The sequence below is a fragment of the Anticarsia gemmatalis genome, chromosome Z (assembly GCF_050436995.1).
Source record: "Anticarsia gemmatalis isolate Benzon Research Colony breed Stoneville strain chromosome Z, ilAntGemm2 primary, whole genome shotgun sequence".
Classification (NCBI taxonomy): domain Eukaryota; kingdom Metazoa; phylum Arthropoda; class Insecta; order Lepidoptera; family Erebidae; genus Anticarsia; species Anticarsia gemmatalis.
This window is the reverse complement of record NC_134776.1, coordinates 15,173,874-15,189,816: the sequence shown is the minus strand read 5'-3', so window position 1 is coordinate 15,189,816 and position 15,943 is coordinate 15,173,874. Positions and strand designations below refer to the sequence as shown.

Here is a 15,943-nt window from a genome sequence, read left to right as displayed (position 1 = left end):
AGTAATTAGCGCTAATTTGACGTGCCACTGGAACTGGATAGTTTGGAATCGATAGTTTCTGTGAAAGGTACAAAATTTTATAAATAAAATGATTTTATGGGCATTGCACATATTTATTGAATTGAATGATTTTTCTAAATTAACATAATATTTGTTATCAACAATTACAATAATAAATATTTTTCACGATTACAATCTAAGAGTTACAGACATAAAACTTTATACAGACAGTGCACATTGTGATGGAACTTATTGCACTAACATAATAACTACTTCAAAATAACAGACACAAATATAATATTGTAAAATATAGTGTTTATAGTGTAGAAATAATATAGAACAAATAAAACATGGCCTATTAATTACAACGGCTGATGCTGATGAAAATCAACAAAATATTGAATACTGTGCATCATTGAGATCATTCTGAGAGTTAACCTAAGTTTACTAAGTTAAATAAAATGTTACTAATATTAACGTATATTTAACGATACAGCTAAACTTTTGTAAATATATTGTGCAGTACAACCTGTCATAAGGTTCCACTGATAAGGTTATTTATAGCCGTGTAACGAGAAAATAAATCAATCTCCAGCGGTCTCTGCACCGTTTGTTATAAAATTATTGTGTACACAGAGAATAGAGAATACGTTAAGTAACAAATTTAAATGTTGACATAAATAAGGCACGCTAATTGTTAATAATACAAGCTCATAAATGAATACATTAAACATTAGAAACATACATGTAAACGTTTAAACGAGACCACCGAAAATGCACCCATTATAAATAATACGATCGAGTTGTACAACCAAGTAACACAATACACACCTAGTTAGATGTAAGTATATGTATAGCAAAGTTATATTACTTTGTAATCATTTGATGTGATGTTACGACAATATTTAGAGGAAGAGTCTACTTACATGCTACAGTATCCTACACCTTGATAGTCTTACATAGAGTCCATATTTAAGCACAGTTCCGTAGGGGTATTATAGGCAGAACAATAAAACATAATACCGGCACATAGCTTACTTCTTAACCGTTAAGAATAAACTCAGTTCCTTTGCACTAATATAATATTAAATTTATAATATGTATAAAAATAAGCATTTCTTTTCACTCTTTTCAAATATTCGGAGGGAAATCTTAAAACAACAACTTAATACTGTGCAGGGCTGAGAATTAAATAGCTAAAATCATAAATTCATTAAACAATAACACCTATTAAGTACATTCTACATATCGCGATAGAATATGTTATTTACAATCAATTACGATTGATAAAAAATTATATCATCTTAGATATAATATAAAATTTCGGACTCGAATAAATAGTTTTACCTACTAGAAGTAATATTCTACAAATATTACATACATATAAATAAAATGGCAACGAAACTATAATAATAAGTCCTATGCCTATATGTGTATATGTACTAGATCCAGCTAGACATTGAAGCATTTATACGTGAAGGTAGCAAAGCAGTGAGTATGTAGATACATAATATATTACATGCATTACACCTCAGTAACTCGAATCAAGATTGATAATATTCTAGGCCACTATTTGTGATGTACGTATGTACGTCTATAACAAGATCAATAAGTAACATGAAACTTATGGACAGACGAAATATGAGCTCTCCGCTATAACTTCTGCACCATGCTCGTGTTACCACTTATTATATTATATTGTGATGTTTACGTTGAGAAAAGAGAGATGATATGATAACATCCGCTGTGTAATAGATGCTGTCACCACTCATAGCTCGAAACACGATTACCTGTAAAGAGAAACAATTACTTTCATAATAGTTTATCGATTAGGTATAATACTTTATTATGTAAACAGATTTATGAAAGAACATATAAACCTTAAAGTTCTCATCGTATGTAAGATCCGTTAGCAATTTTGTAGATATTATGAGTACATACCGCGAAAGTATATACTTCAACATACCTAGTCTACATAAAATAATATTATTAGGGGCATAAAACATAAGTTGGTTTCTCACCTTAACCAGCTAACGTACACTCGGCACCGAACATTGAATCCAAAACGATTGTTCATCCTTATATTGTATCATTAACTATTCCCATACCATTCCTATAATAGGTGTTGATTGAACGCTCCGCACTTTTGATATATTTTTTAATCACTGTAACAAGATAAATATTGTTAAGAATATACATATAATAATACCACACCTATCCCATAGGGGTGGGTGACTAAAGAATATTTAGAATATTTTATTCTAAATGAAATAACAACAATAATTAACGTATTAGTTTAATTATTAAATCTGTGCAATGATACTGTCATGATTCTCTGACTAATAAATTGCCTTATCCGACATCATTATTGTTAACTGTGACTACTTTACAATCTTTGTAAAAAAATACATTTGTTATACAAAAGCCTTTAAAAAGTCACGTATTTTTGGCTTCTGTATTTAAGTAAAAAAAAGTCGTGAGTGAGTTTATGTACAAGTACATCTGCAAGGTTACCATGACATCATCCGAACACAAATAGCATAACTATGAGCGAGCTCATCGCTAGCGATTATTTAATATGACTGCGTTCATAATTAACAACAAAAACTGATTCTAATACCAACCTAAATAGTTGTAGTCCTCTACCGTAGCTGTACAAACACACACATCCAATATCGTTCAATGATCAATACCCATTATACAACATCAACTAACAACCATCCGACATCCTAAATCAAAGCTCGATATATCGTTTTTGGCTGGCACCTGTAATTAAATAATTAATACTATTTACTGCACCTAGTACACCTGATGAATATAAAATTAAAAGCATAACGAATGATTATAAAATTATTAAGATCATTGTCTTACCAAACACAGAGAAACATAATGTCCTTTACAGCTGTAACCACTACATAGACATTACTTGAACTAAAATAACTAGAAGTTCCTTGTACTCCAAACATAAATAGTTGAGCCAAAAACGGTTTCTTGATCCCAAGTTAAAGAGGCAATTTAATATATTAATAAATGCGTCGTTTTTAAATATGATAGTCAAGTAGGTATTTTGATTAAATTCGCTAATTTCTAACAAACATGAATGGAGTATTTCATTGGTCTATATCTATATTGGTGGTTTTATCCCCGAACGTGGGTTCGTCCTTGAGGAAGGTGCCGGATCGTTCCATGGTGGGGATGTCCCGCAGCTGCGGCTCCTTGTCGTCGTGCGCATGGTGCCTGCTTGTGTTCATGCTGCGCTGACTCTTCGACATGTTCTTGTTCGGACTCTCCTTTACTACTTTCGGCACTATTTTCGCGGAGCTCGACTTGGTGGCACTCATCAAGGTCCCCGGCACCTTCCGTTCCGCAGGCCTATTCAGCGCATTGATTTTGCTGGCCATCATGCACCGCTTTTGCGGATCTCGCGAGTTCCTCGTTTCCCCGGTTCCCTTGGGTTTAGATGTCTGATTCAAATACACCGGTATTTTGGTTTTCATTTTATTATTGGCCGATGATCGCATATTATTTTCGTTATAACGTGACGTTTTGATCGCTGTAAAACAACAATACAATAATATGCTTCATTAAAATTCTGTACACATACCATCATAATTGTAACCTGATTAGTAATATGTATGTTATAAATGAAATAATAAAATGTAGTTATACATTCGTTAAAAGTATACGTGAAAGTTTTGTGATGTACTGTTGTGTTACTGTTTCATGATGATAGAAATCAGGAGCCAGTCACCACCACCATAGACTGACATGGCGTTGATAAAAGGAGATAAAAATAAATAAAATGATCACTTACATTCGATGGAGCCTTTAGTGTGCCTGGCTTTAGTGTAGGTGGCGTACTTATTGCTGGTCTGTGACTCGCTGAGCGAGTCTGTGGAGGGCTCGGCGGTGCGCGGCCGCGAGCTGGTCGCCAGGCTGTCCTGCGACATCGTCTGCGCCTCCCGCTCCCCGCGCTCGCATCGATTACCCCGCCGCCCCTTCTGTGGCGATGACCGTAAGTTACGAATCTGAATCGGACTCGAATTACGAGAAGATTCACTCGATGACTCAATTTTAGGAAGATGTTTATTAACCACCGTCCTCTTCTCTTTGCACGGCTTCGGCTCCAAATATCGCGGCTTTGTATTCTCGAAAGATGGCGCTCGAACTGCTGTCGTTTTACTGTTCAACCTATCTTGAGATTTCGTGTTCTTAGTTTTGTTGAACTTCGCGCGCTCTTCCTGCGCTTTCGTCGTCCGCACTTTAGGCGGATGAGTGGAAGGAATAGGTTTCTTAAAATCGCGAAGATCGTTGTTGCTCTTCAGAGTGTCCATGGAGCCGAGCGGGATCACAGGTTTGGGTGCGTAAGGTACGAAGGAAGCACGCACCTGTGCTATGTCAATACTGCGAGCGGTGGTCGTACTAGAAGTTTTAATACTTTTGTTATTCGAAATGGTGTTTTTTGTTTTCCTTTCAGTGAATGACGTAGGCGGAGTTAAAGGTAAAGCGTGAGCGCCGTACTTGATACAACCGAGTTCTCGTAATCTCTTGCGTAGATCTGACGGCAAGTCCTTGAAAGCTTGAGTGGTAACGACACGCGGCGAAGCTCTAACCAAGGCGCCCTCGCACTGCAGCCGCCAACTGCCCGCGTGCGTGTAAAGTAGGTTACTAGGTCCGTAACTTTTAATACTTTCTGTGCCATTACTGATCAGGTCGGGCTTCGAGTAATGTTGATTGCGTATTTCTTTGACGAGCGCGGAGAGGAAGCCGTATGCACGACAAGCTTCCTCTGGTGGAGCCCACTCGATGGCAGCCGCCAGACAGTCATCGAGCGCTTGCTTGGCGGCGTGTGGCGCTTCCGAGGGCAGAGGCGTGATCGCCTGGAACACCGCCACTAGCCTCGGGGCGGCGAAGTGTGCGGCCGCGTTCACGAGCCGCCGACACATCCGAGCTACGCTCTCTGCCCACCTACTGTTTTGCAGTGACGACGCTGTACAGACAAGCATCCAGTGAAAGCATATTCTTTTAAAATAAGCTCAACCCATAAATATAAAACTTACCGGTGATACCGCAGCCATATACCGTCTCGACTAAGTTGTCGATAGTGAGATTAACAATGTGATTCTGGTAGCACTTGTCCAGCAAGTCGGTAGGTAACGTCGCGAAGGCCTTAGTGGGCCATACTTTTGAGAAATGTCTCGTGATCCACTTAAGACATTTATGGTACAAGTCGTCGAGACCATATACAGATGACAATGGGAAACATTCTAACACTCCGACGACACATACTGCACATGGCTGAAATGTGAGTCCAAAATGAAATGTCGTACCGAATTAGGTAACAAGTTCATTAAAATAAAAATGTTGTTAAACAATATGTTACCTTATGGAAGTGATGACAGTATTTAGCTTTTAACGTAAACATGATAGCTTCTTTTAGACCCTCTAAACCCAGCATGTCAGCGATAGTAGCAAGTTCTACGATGCTCACTGAATCGGGTATAGTGGCTAAACCAGAGTAAATGTGGCACAGAGCGAAATACACCACGTTGTATGAGAACCTAGAACGCAACAAGTTTCACTTAGAAAAATACTAGTTTATTATTCTTCATTTTTATAAAAAGTTAGACAATAGGCAAGACTCCCATTTCGTTATTAAATTATATTACTCACGGTGGTAAAACAATGACGTTGCCTAAACTTTCAACCCAGCCGCCGCTCAATATACCGGCAAAGTATTGACACCTGCAAGTAAAGATAATGATAGAAAACATTCCTAAATATTTTAAAATATACTCAGAGAAAAACCTCTAATCAAATTGACATTATGATGTATCAAGTTACAGTACATACCTGGATGATAAAATGCATTTATGAGCTTTGAATCGTTTCCCGGACACCTCGACGATGACGTCAGGAGCAATTTCTTCCAAAAACATTCGTAATAAGTCTTGTCCAAGACGAGACGTGCAGTTCTCTATTAAACTCGACGTTTGACTGTCTGTTGTACTGTTTCCTGCAATTATATCGAATGTCACTACAAACGCCTTTAATTTGAAATAATAAACATTATTTAAATATGCCATGTCATATATCTTACCGAAGCCAGATCGACAATTACTGCTCTGCATGCTGCTTATTTCAGACATGTCTGAAACTTGATCGTCGGGGTCCCCCAGGGTGCTAGATGTGCCCAAACGTAACGGAGATCGTGTTCTGCTCGACAAAGAACCTGGCATACTCCTGCTGAACTCATTCTTTAAATGAGGGAATAACCTATTTAGGCTTAGTGCATTCTCTGAATGAAACGAGCTGATAACTTCTATCGATCTGGAATTGTTTGAAAAAGCTGGATCGCCCCAGTTGTTATCGGGGATGGATCGTGTCATTCGTACGTCTACTTCCTTAGTCTCATTAATGAACGAGATATCGGACTTCTGCACTGGTTTATCCAAATCAGATAATTTAACAAAGAGGTCTTTTGTTTGATCCGGTTCTGGTTCTTTCGGAACTATGATCGGCGAGTGTTTTTGTGACGATGACTTGCCTCCGCTCACTACGACACGCGTTTGTTTCACTTCTGTGATTATATGAGTGTCCGTGTTCTCCTGCACTTCGGGTATTGTTTCATGTTTTTCTGGGATAGCAATAATTTCCGAAATGCTTATATTGGGATCGTTGCACAAGGATTCGTACTTTTCAAAAATAGTGACGCTTTCAATTATTTTATCCTTTGTAAAGCTGCGATCGCTCGTATTCGATGTAGCTCTAGAATTTCTCGGCGTAGGTTTATTTTCTACTTGCGCAGCACTCTTTTTTGTATTCATAGATGATGACAATCTAGGTGGCATATCTTTTAAGGTTGCCTTTTCACCTAAATCTATATACATGGAAAATATATTTTTCTTTTCGTTGACACTTTCTTCAGAATTTTTTGAACTGTTGTTAGCACCATCGTCTGATTTAGGATCAGCGGACATATCCACTACCCAAGCGGAGGCAGAACTTGTTCTAGGCCTGCCTTGAGTGTCCACACTCTGTGGTAAGTACGCGCCAGTTACTATTGGTACATTTTCCAATTTGAATTTAGGTAATGGACTGCTCTCATGACTGCTGCCTACTTGCGGCAAGTGGTCCTCGACTGATACACCTCCTGATAATATTGGAGGGGAACGGCTGCCTTTTCTTTCTTTTTTAGAGAAACTCTCAGATCCCACAACTGTATTAGTACTCTCGCTATCTTCGGACTCATATTGTTTGTATGTTTTTAGCGACATTATGGAGTTATTAGGGGTACTAGACATAAACACCGTACTCGAGCGGAGCGATCTATCTTTATCCGACATGTAATTAGAACTTTCGTCTACTTCTGGGACCTTATCTGGTTCGACTTGAGTGGCTGTTTCAAACGCATTAGTGCATAAGGAATCTTCAGTAATTGGGGTCATTTCGAATATTGTTGGTGATAGATCTTTTTGTATTGAGTCCGGATCTTTCTTCTCTGTTTGTTCTAATGAATCTTCATTGTCATTGCTTTCCGACCAGTCGATCGGGCTTATATCTAGCTTAACTGTGGAACAAGGTACTGGCTGACTGGGAGCAGGAAGGATGTCGAGTTTAACGTTAGGCTTAGTTTCATTTTTAATACTTTCAATTTCAATAGTTTCATCTTCATCGACTAAACTAGAAGCATCTATGAAGCATGCAGTTGATTTAAACGGAGATTTTTGAACTAAACTAGGTGGGATATCAGGTTCAGGCGACGTACTCTCATTGTCTTGTTCAAAGTTGCTGTACTGGCGTTCGTTTAGTAGAAACTTTTCACAGATTTCTTTCTCAACAAACTTAGGGGGGTACACAGATTCCCAAGAACCAGTCTCTGAGGAAAGGGAAGAGGATTCCATTATAACGATCTCTTCATTCTGTCGTTGTTTCTCTTCTTTAAGAGATTTCCCGCTCATTTCAGCGCTTGCACTACTTTGACCGTTACAATCTTTTTCTGAAGTTGTACCGCTGAGCTTAGATTTAGGGAAGTTAGTTTTTTCAGCTAAGGAACTAGGTATAGAGACTGCGGAGATACTAGTATCGTCCGCAATAAGATCATGGAGAGTATTTTCTGATAGGGAGACGTTGGTCAACGTGACGTCCTTGTGGCTGTTGACGCTGCCCAGCATGGCCGTGTCGTCCAGCCCGGAATCTGATAGAGTGTAGATATTTTCCATCTTGGTGTTGTTGTTTCCAACATTTACTTGAGCTAAGCCACCAGACGAGCTAACGCCTGGGGAGCAAGTGTATGCGGCGGACAAGTAATCAGAAGAAGAACTCGGTTCGTCTGTGATCAGGCTGTCGGGCGAGTAAGCAGCCTCCACGTGCTTGTCACCTCCGAACTCACAGTGGTTGTTATTCTTAATAATAGTTTTATGATCAAGTTTATCACTTAGAGAGATTGTCTGATTAGTTTTAGAGTCCTGATCAGCGACTGTATCTATCTTCTTTTCATGTTTTGGAGAAGTGTTATCTTTTAGACAAGTTTTATTCAAAATATCACAACTACTGGAATGTTTGACTGTTTTGGATGTATGACTAGAAGTAAGAGATAACGAAGTAGGCTTATTGGTGCGAAGGGCAACTTTAGCTAGACTTGTATCGTCTGATTGAGCTTTTATAATAGAATGAAATGCATTAGAGAGTTCGTCCTGCTCGATGAGTTCTTTCTCTAGAAGGTTACCGTCGATGGGTACTAACGCATAGTATTCTTTTGTCAAATCAGTGCTAGGACTAGAATTAATTACTTTCTGGACGCCATTTTCTACGTATGGACTGATACACTTAGGGGTTAAAAAAACATCAGGATCTTCAGAATCTTCTTTAGTAGCTTTAGGCTTGGCTGGGAGGGATTCTACGACATTTAAGTTTCTATCCAGATACGTAATTATTTCTTTTTCTTCATGTTGAATGTTGCATTCAGTGTACACATCACTGCAATCAAATATAAAATTGCTCACTTGTGTATCGATACTACAACTATACAATCTACATCAAGGAACACCACTACACAAACATAAAATAAAGAAAACAAGACAAAATATATCAAATAAACTGTACGTAGTAATATTTAAAATGGCAGCTGATTTTAACGCGTTATTATATCAAAAGGAAAATATATTTCTATTCGTATTAATTATTACAAAAAAACTAAGAGTAACGTAAATAAATCCCGTCTACTTTTATACGAACGATAGCGAGAGTCCTTGGGAACATCATTATAACTTATACAAGAAGCCTGAAGTGGAACTTGTAAAAGCCGAGCTCTCTACAAATTGAGTAACATTACACCGGCATAATGATAGATGCGGTGAAACCAGGCACAACCCATTATATTGTTAATGCTATAAATTGTACGTATTACGTGTTAGTACATACTATATTAGAAGAAGCATTTTCTTTATATAATGTTATATTCGTTTAAATATAAAATATCCTAAAAGGTTTGTTATCATGTCCAAATATAATCTATTTAGCAAAGTCCAAAAAAAAAAAAAGGTCAAACTAAAATGAAGTGTTAAAATGTAACACTAAATGAAAATATTAGTAATTTAACAACCATTTTAAGAATATAACAAACCATACCTTATGAAAGAATATATTTCATCGAAAGTACTGCGTTCAATATTCACATGCAAAATTGTATGGAGCTTGTGATAAAATTTATGAGTACGTGCTTTTAATATACAAGAATGAGTTAGTATTTTTAATTTTCCACACACCACTTCGAGATCAGAGTAAATAGATTCATCAAAAATTCTGAAACAAGTAATTGTACATTATAACAAAGCATTGTGTTGAACCATGAGAAATAAGCTTCTTTTGTACGTACTTACTTGCGATTTGCATCAAATAAAAATATATTTACATTAAATATACACATTTTATAATACACGTAATAATTAAATAATAGGTATAATGTAAGTGAAGGTGGAGCCGGTGTTAGATATAGTTTTGTTAGAAATCGTGTTAGTGCTTATTTCATTTCAATATAATTGGGTAGTTGACTTTGAAACTTGTAAACGGCTTAAATAGTAAATGTTATTCCTTGTATTTTTTTCGTTAATAACATTGGAATTGTAATGATTACATCCAGAAACAAAATATTCATCACTGATTTGATCGCAACGAAAATACTAAACTTGTGACGTCATAATGTCGTATTTAATACTAAAATTAGTTCTTGACATTTCATAAAGATGATTTGACTGGTAGCCAAATATCCCGTTTCATAACACTACAACCAGTGGGCCATTTCTGAAGGTTTTTCAGGCGTTATTAGTACCTAAGTTTAGACACTGGGTGAATAGGTGAATAGGTCTATGTAAAATTCATATACCTGGACTTATATTATAACAGCTGCTTAATTTCCCCTGCGACTTTACTCACAACATGTGACTCTAACAATGTGACAATTTTATATACTGCGTTAATTTATAGAACACCTAAAACGATCGGGCCCAGTGAAGTACTCGACCCAGTTATGAATATTATATTAAAAGTCTGTCGCATTGCTGTTCGGAGACCCTCTCCAAACAAGTAGGTACCTAGTTTTATTCCAATTTGGTTGATACTCTGACGACCCCTAATAAGCTAAGACCTAATTCAGAATAGTTCCCATTGGTTTAAAGTTTAATATAATAATTCTTCTAATAATTGTCGTATTTCCTCTCGCGTTTAAAGCTTTAAGAATTAACCAGTTCAGAACCATTTGCCGAGGAGTACAAAATCGTTGCATAATTTCTGCATCAGCGCCAACTTAGCAAAACATCTTATTTGGAAGAACTATAATTTTCATGTTGGTAATTAAATTGTAACCTACATCACGTCACGCCGGTCGCATTTAAGGTGAAGTTTCAATCACTGTGTAGTTTTGTGCAGACTGCTGGAAATATTGGAGGATAGTTGAGATTATAAGTGACGTACCTAGCAACATCCTCCTCCAGCTGCCTCTGCAGGTGAAGCTCAAGCTGGGACTCCTCGTTGCAAGCCGGAAATTCGTCCGCCGACCCCGGCTTATTCTTGAAGCGAGCGCCCGGCATCAAGCATCTCTTACGCCTATAACAATAACGTAATGATATAACAACATTAATTACTGCCTTTCTGGCCTCTTGTTGAAAGGCGCCACACAAAATTACAGAGAAAATGTTACAAAAGGAGACATCATTATAATGAATGCTATAAATGTAAGTGCTATGACGTAAACTTCCCAACAGCGAAAGCCTTTTCAGTCAGTTTCAGGTTCCCGTTTGTTCATATTGATTGTTAGTGGTATGTGGTTTTAGAACTCCAATATAGTTATTGATTTTCTGTCGATATTTAATTAAACGAAGAATAAACCTAGCTCCGAGCTAAAATGAATAGGTCAAAATCACATTTCCGACTGACATTCTCCGACCCCGTCGAAGCCGAGAATTCATAGCGGCTTTCCTTTTTCACTGTAATAATATTAATCTGTTAAGCTCCGGCCTGACAGAAAATTGTATTGCCTTTTTTTGCGTTTGTAGAAAATGAATTTTCCGTTCCACAGATTGGCTTTCACTTTTATACACTTTTTATTATTTCTTATGACCTTAACATAGTTTAAATGTTTTATTTCAAGTGCAGTTATCCATTTTACTACTTAGTTATTCATAAATCTTATAACGAGGTATAATTAATATTTAACTACAATCATGTCAGAGTTGTCAGCTGAGCTATTATTTAAAACTAGTGTATGTTCTTTTATTTTTCTATCGCGACTTAGTTTAATACGTATCGATGTTTCTTGATATGAATAGGTAAACGGACCACCCCGTAAATACATATATTATGTATGAACACAAAGAGCTATCCGTATCTATGTACAGGTAAATTTTGTTTATTTCCTTATATCAATATCCTCGTCATGGACTGTCATTGAATCATTATTACAAAGGATTAAAAATAAACACAGTTACGAGGCAATGGCTATTGTATACAACGACAAGTATGCCTACCTATATATTGTATATTTTTATTAATGTTAAAAGTCACACGAAAGAAATACCGCAATACTAAATGCAGTAGCCAGTACCTTGACCGTGCTAGTCCATTTTCAAACGTAGTTAATATGCTACAGTTATTTTTAGCAGTCGCATAATAAGTAAGGACAATTTCATGTTTAAACCATTTAAGACGAGTATAGTTGTAAGCCGGTGTTACGAGAGACTACATAATAATGTCTTGCTAATATTTTCGCCTATGCCTTATATTATTGTTTAAAAAAATGCTAGCTGTAAATACCTGTGATATCCAGAGAACCAATAACGCGTATCTTGAATCAACTCGTATAAAAGTACAATTATCCACAATAACCGACCATAATTGATCTAAATCAACTGGTATGAGTTGCCAAAGTGACGAGAAAGAAAACTCGATGATTTTTTTTGAAGTACCCACATAAAAATCGTATGAAACGGAATCTACCGAAAACTGCCAGCAAGTATGTGGAAGTTTCATAGACACCTTTTATAAAAAAAACAACATGATATTATGAATGTAAGAATTTTCATATGAAATATCATATGTTTGGATGATTGATTGAATCACACAGAATATAATATTCATGTATGTTTCCATAGTATCTGAATCTCTTCCTGCACTAAAACTATGTTAGGTTTTTATATTCATCAAACAAATTAAAAATATATGGGTAAGACCACAAAGCACTAACATAATATTCTTGTTTATTTTTATTTTTTCTCTGTTACTAATTATATCGATTTTTACTTGCACAAATATGTAAGAAAGGATTGTTCCTTTTTCTTCACTTATGAAAAACTTTTACTGAGTATAAATTAATGTGGCAGTGGGTATTGCTAACGGGAGCTGCATTTCATTGAAAAAAACATCTTTATTTGACCTATTTGTCTAAGAGTCATTGCACAATTGAGGTTTAGCCAGAAATCAAATAACTCTGCTGTGCAGAGGACATTTTGACACCCATTGTTATAAAAATTAAAAATATAAATAAAATTGAATATGTTAGCTCTTTTGGCACATTTATCATATAAAAGTTGAGAAATCATTGTAATGCTAATCATATACGGAGCTATTTATGGTATCATTCAAAATATAAAATTGGAATGCACACCATGTGTCTATTGTATTGTCTATGTGACATCAGTAAATGGCTCATACACATTAACATTTTAGCAGCTATTATAAATTCTGCTGATGTTATATACAGCCATACAAGCTCAATACATAACTGTGTTAATAGTACAATTATTATTATCAATTATTCATTAATGCATGCCCAACCCACACTTGGCCTGTGTGATGATGGGTAAATACCACTGTTCTGGTAGGTTCTTACTCAGTGCTGTACAGATAGTAGAATACAAAAAACCCATTAATTTCCCACTGCTGGGCAAGGGTCTCCTTCCATAATGAGGGAGGGTCTAGGCCTTGAGTCCACCACGCTGGCCAAGTGCGGGTTGGGAACTTACTTAATTACTTGGTTTGGTACAGATAGTAATGAATTCATATTATTTTATTATGTTATTGTCAAAAAATAAAAACTTTTAAATAAAATCTGTTTACAATGAACATTGTACAGGATTAAGATGTAAATCAGCAATTGAGATACATAAAATGAATCACTCATGCACTTGGAATGATAGTCGGTGCATAGTAATGAGCTGAATGCAAGGTACATACAAATTTAAACATTTTTAAACCTAGCAATACTGTATTAAACACATATTAAAACTTTGTGTAATAAAAACCTGTTTCAACACATTATTAAATTTATAAAATTAAATGCTTATTCAATTCTCCTTGATTATAATATGATGGGTATTTTTTATGTCTAGTATAATATATTTATTCACATAGAAGTTCAAGACACTAGCATGAGATCATCACAATATTAGTACTTACTTGACATTTGCAAATAATTTATTCAAAATTGATGTTTCACAAACTGATTTGAAACTTATCAGTATATAAATCTTAGACCAATGTATTAGAATAGAATGTAATAGTTATTTATTTAATAAGACTTAGTGCCAGTTTTACAGCTTATGCATGAGTGTTAGATAGCCTATCCGCTAGATTAAGTGACATAATTGTATGAAAACAACTGTCTAAGCAACATCTGATCTATTTATTTATTTAATTTGGCTCTCCTCTGTTACAAGAATAATAAAGTTAAAACAATAAAAGGATCATAATCTAAGTGCCCCATTACTTAAAGAAGAGCACAGCATCTATCTCGAACTAGTGAAGACATGCCCTAATCTCTTGGGTTAAGAATGCACTAGTAAGAATCGAAATTCCTCAACAGTTTAGAACTATCTTGTTGCAAATTTGTTGTTAAGTTAGAAATAAAAGGTTTATAGTGTAATTCTATTAATATTTTAAAGTATCATGGGCTGAGTGAGCGCTAATAACATGTCCCTTTGAATGACCAGTCGGGCTGTATAACCAAGACATTTATGTTAGAAATCTCAATTTCTTAAATCATAAATGGTCACAGGTTAGATGACTTTAATCTCACTCTCGCTAACACCTTGCTTAGTTAGCCACCGAAACATTAGGTGACTATTTTAATATAAGTACCGCAGGCAACTTTAGTTAAGACGTTATTTAACATTTGATTATTTTAGTTTTAACTACTATGCCAGTAGTTTTAATTCAAGCCGACATTTCTTTTAAACTCTGTCAAATTTTATTGTACATGCCTGAAGTCCATAAAATGCTGTTACTTATTTAAATTGTCATAAATATCTTATACAGATTTATTTTTAAATACTGTTATGCCAAAAATAGGTTCTAATGCTTATCTAAACATATAAAAAATAAATAGCGAATTTCTATAAGGCCATGATTTTGAAATTTTTATATTGAGAGATTTAATTTATCTTCATGCCAGCATACATTCTGGCTTTTTTAATAGTTGCCAGTCATTTGGTGATTTTATCTTAAATATCAGAAGTGCATTGCTGAGTCATAAATAAAGTGATAATGTTTATCTTTATAAAAAATTTACTTAGTCCTAAAATATCTAATAAAGATTATCCATCGCTTTGGCAGTAATACTTATGTATTAATACTTTTATTTCTATAGTATTAAATTGATTAAATTTTGTGTTTAATTCATAAAGCTTTAGTATATAATGCTGTAATACAATTATTAAAAAAAACTGTAAATAGTTTTGTTTATTATTTGTATATATTAAAATTAAAAGCATAAATTAAAACATCTTCGCTACTTACTAATATATGAGGCTCATACGTACGGGTGCGTGATTTAAAACAAATATTTCCGAGTCTTGAATAATAGAAATAGAAAGATCATAAAATATGGACTTCACGTTCTCACAGTAATTTTAGTGATGACGCTATTTTATCATCACTCTATACTGAACGTTGTAAAATCAAGCAACACAAGATTTATACAATTTCACTACAGTGTAAATTCAACATACCAATAAGATTCTTCTTTATTACTTTGAGGTCTTCATTGGAAGACACGTAGCCAAGGTTTTCTTTAATTTATCATATTTACGTATAAAATTTGGATAAAAGTAAGTAAACAATCGGCGTTTCAATAAAGGTCAATCGATTATTTTACACACACAGTACACCTATTACATCAATCTGTGTAGAAATATTGAAACTAGTATGGAGATACACTAGCGCCATTAATTCCGACGTCAAATTGTTAAAACAAATTAGCGGACTTAATATACCAACCAGTTCTGTAATGTCCAACTTTACTAGATCAACCAATACAAAACTATCACTAACTGAAATAAACACTTGTTATATTCCTGCCATTTATTTTCCTTCCGAACTGACTAGCGAAACCTCGAAAACAATCTATAAACTTTTTTTTTAGTTTTCTTTGGTAGATGGGTACGAACAAAGG

General features: G+C 35.3%; 1 protein-coding gene across 3 annotated transcripts; it reads right to left on the bottom strand.

Annotated features, from left to right (window-relative positions):
- Window positions 1–99: 99 nt before the first annotated feature.
- Window positions 100–15,906, bottom strand: LOC142986120 (uncharacterized). Of its 3 annotated transcripts, none has more exons than XM_076134390.1 (13): window positions 15,769–15,906; window positions 10,972–11,103; window positions 9,631–9,804; window positions 6,101–8,979; window positions 5,854–6,016; window positions 5,674–5,745; window positions 5,384–5,561; window positions 5,061–5,298; window positions 3,815–4,990; window positions 2,872–3,553; window positions 2,625–2,766; window positions 2,022–2,165; window positions 100–1,790 (listed from the first exon to the last, which is right to left on the bottom strand). In XM_076134390.1, exons 2-10 carry the CDS (start codon window positions 11,085–11,087, stop codon window positions 3,111–3,113), a joined length of 5,439 nt encoding a protein of 1,812 aa, XP_075990505.1. In that variant the 5' UTR covers window positions 11,088–11,103; window positions 15,769–15,906; the 3' UTR covers window positions 100–1,790; window positions 2,022–2,165; window positions 2,625–2,766; window positions 2,872–3,110. The 3 variants fall into 3 exon arrangements, with proteins under 3 accessions (XP_075990505.1, XP_075990506.1, XP_075990507.1); XM_076134391.1 differs by lacking the exon at window positions 15,769–15,906 and adding an exon at window positions 15,501–15,656; XM_076134392.1 differs by lacking the exon at window positions 9,631–9,804.
- Between the last annotated feature and the right edge of the window lie 37 nt (window positions 15,907–15,943).

Coding starts and splice junctions, on each gene's coding strand:
- LOC142986120 (XM_076134390.1), bottom strand. CDS start 11,087: ATGCCGGGCGCTCGCTTCAAGAATAAGCCGGGGTCGGCGGACGAATTT. Junction 5,746..5,853: donor AAATGCATTTTATCATCCAG/GTATGTACTGTA, acceptor CTTTACTTGCAG/GTGTCAATACTTTGCCGGTA. Junction 5,562..5,673: donor AACGTCATTGTTTTACCACC/GTGAGTAATATA, acceptor GTTGCGTTCTAG/GTTCTCATACAACGTGGTGT.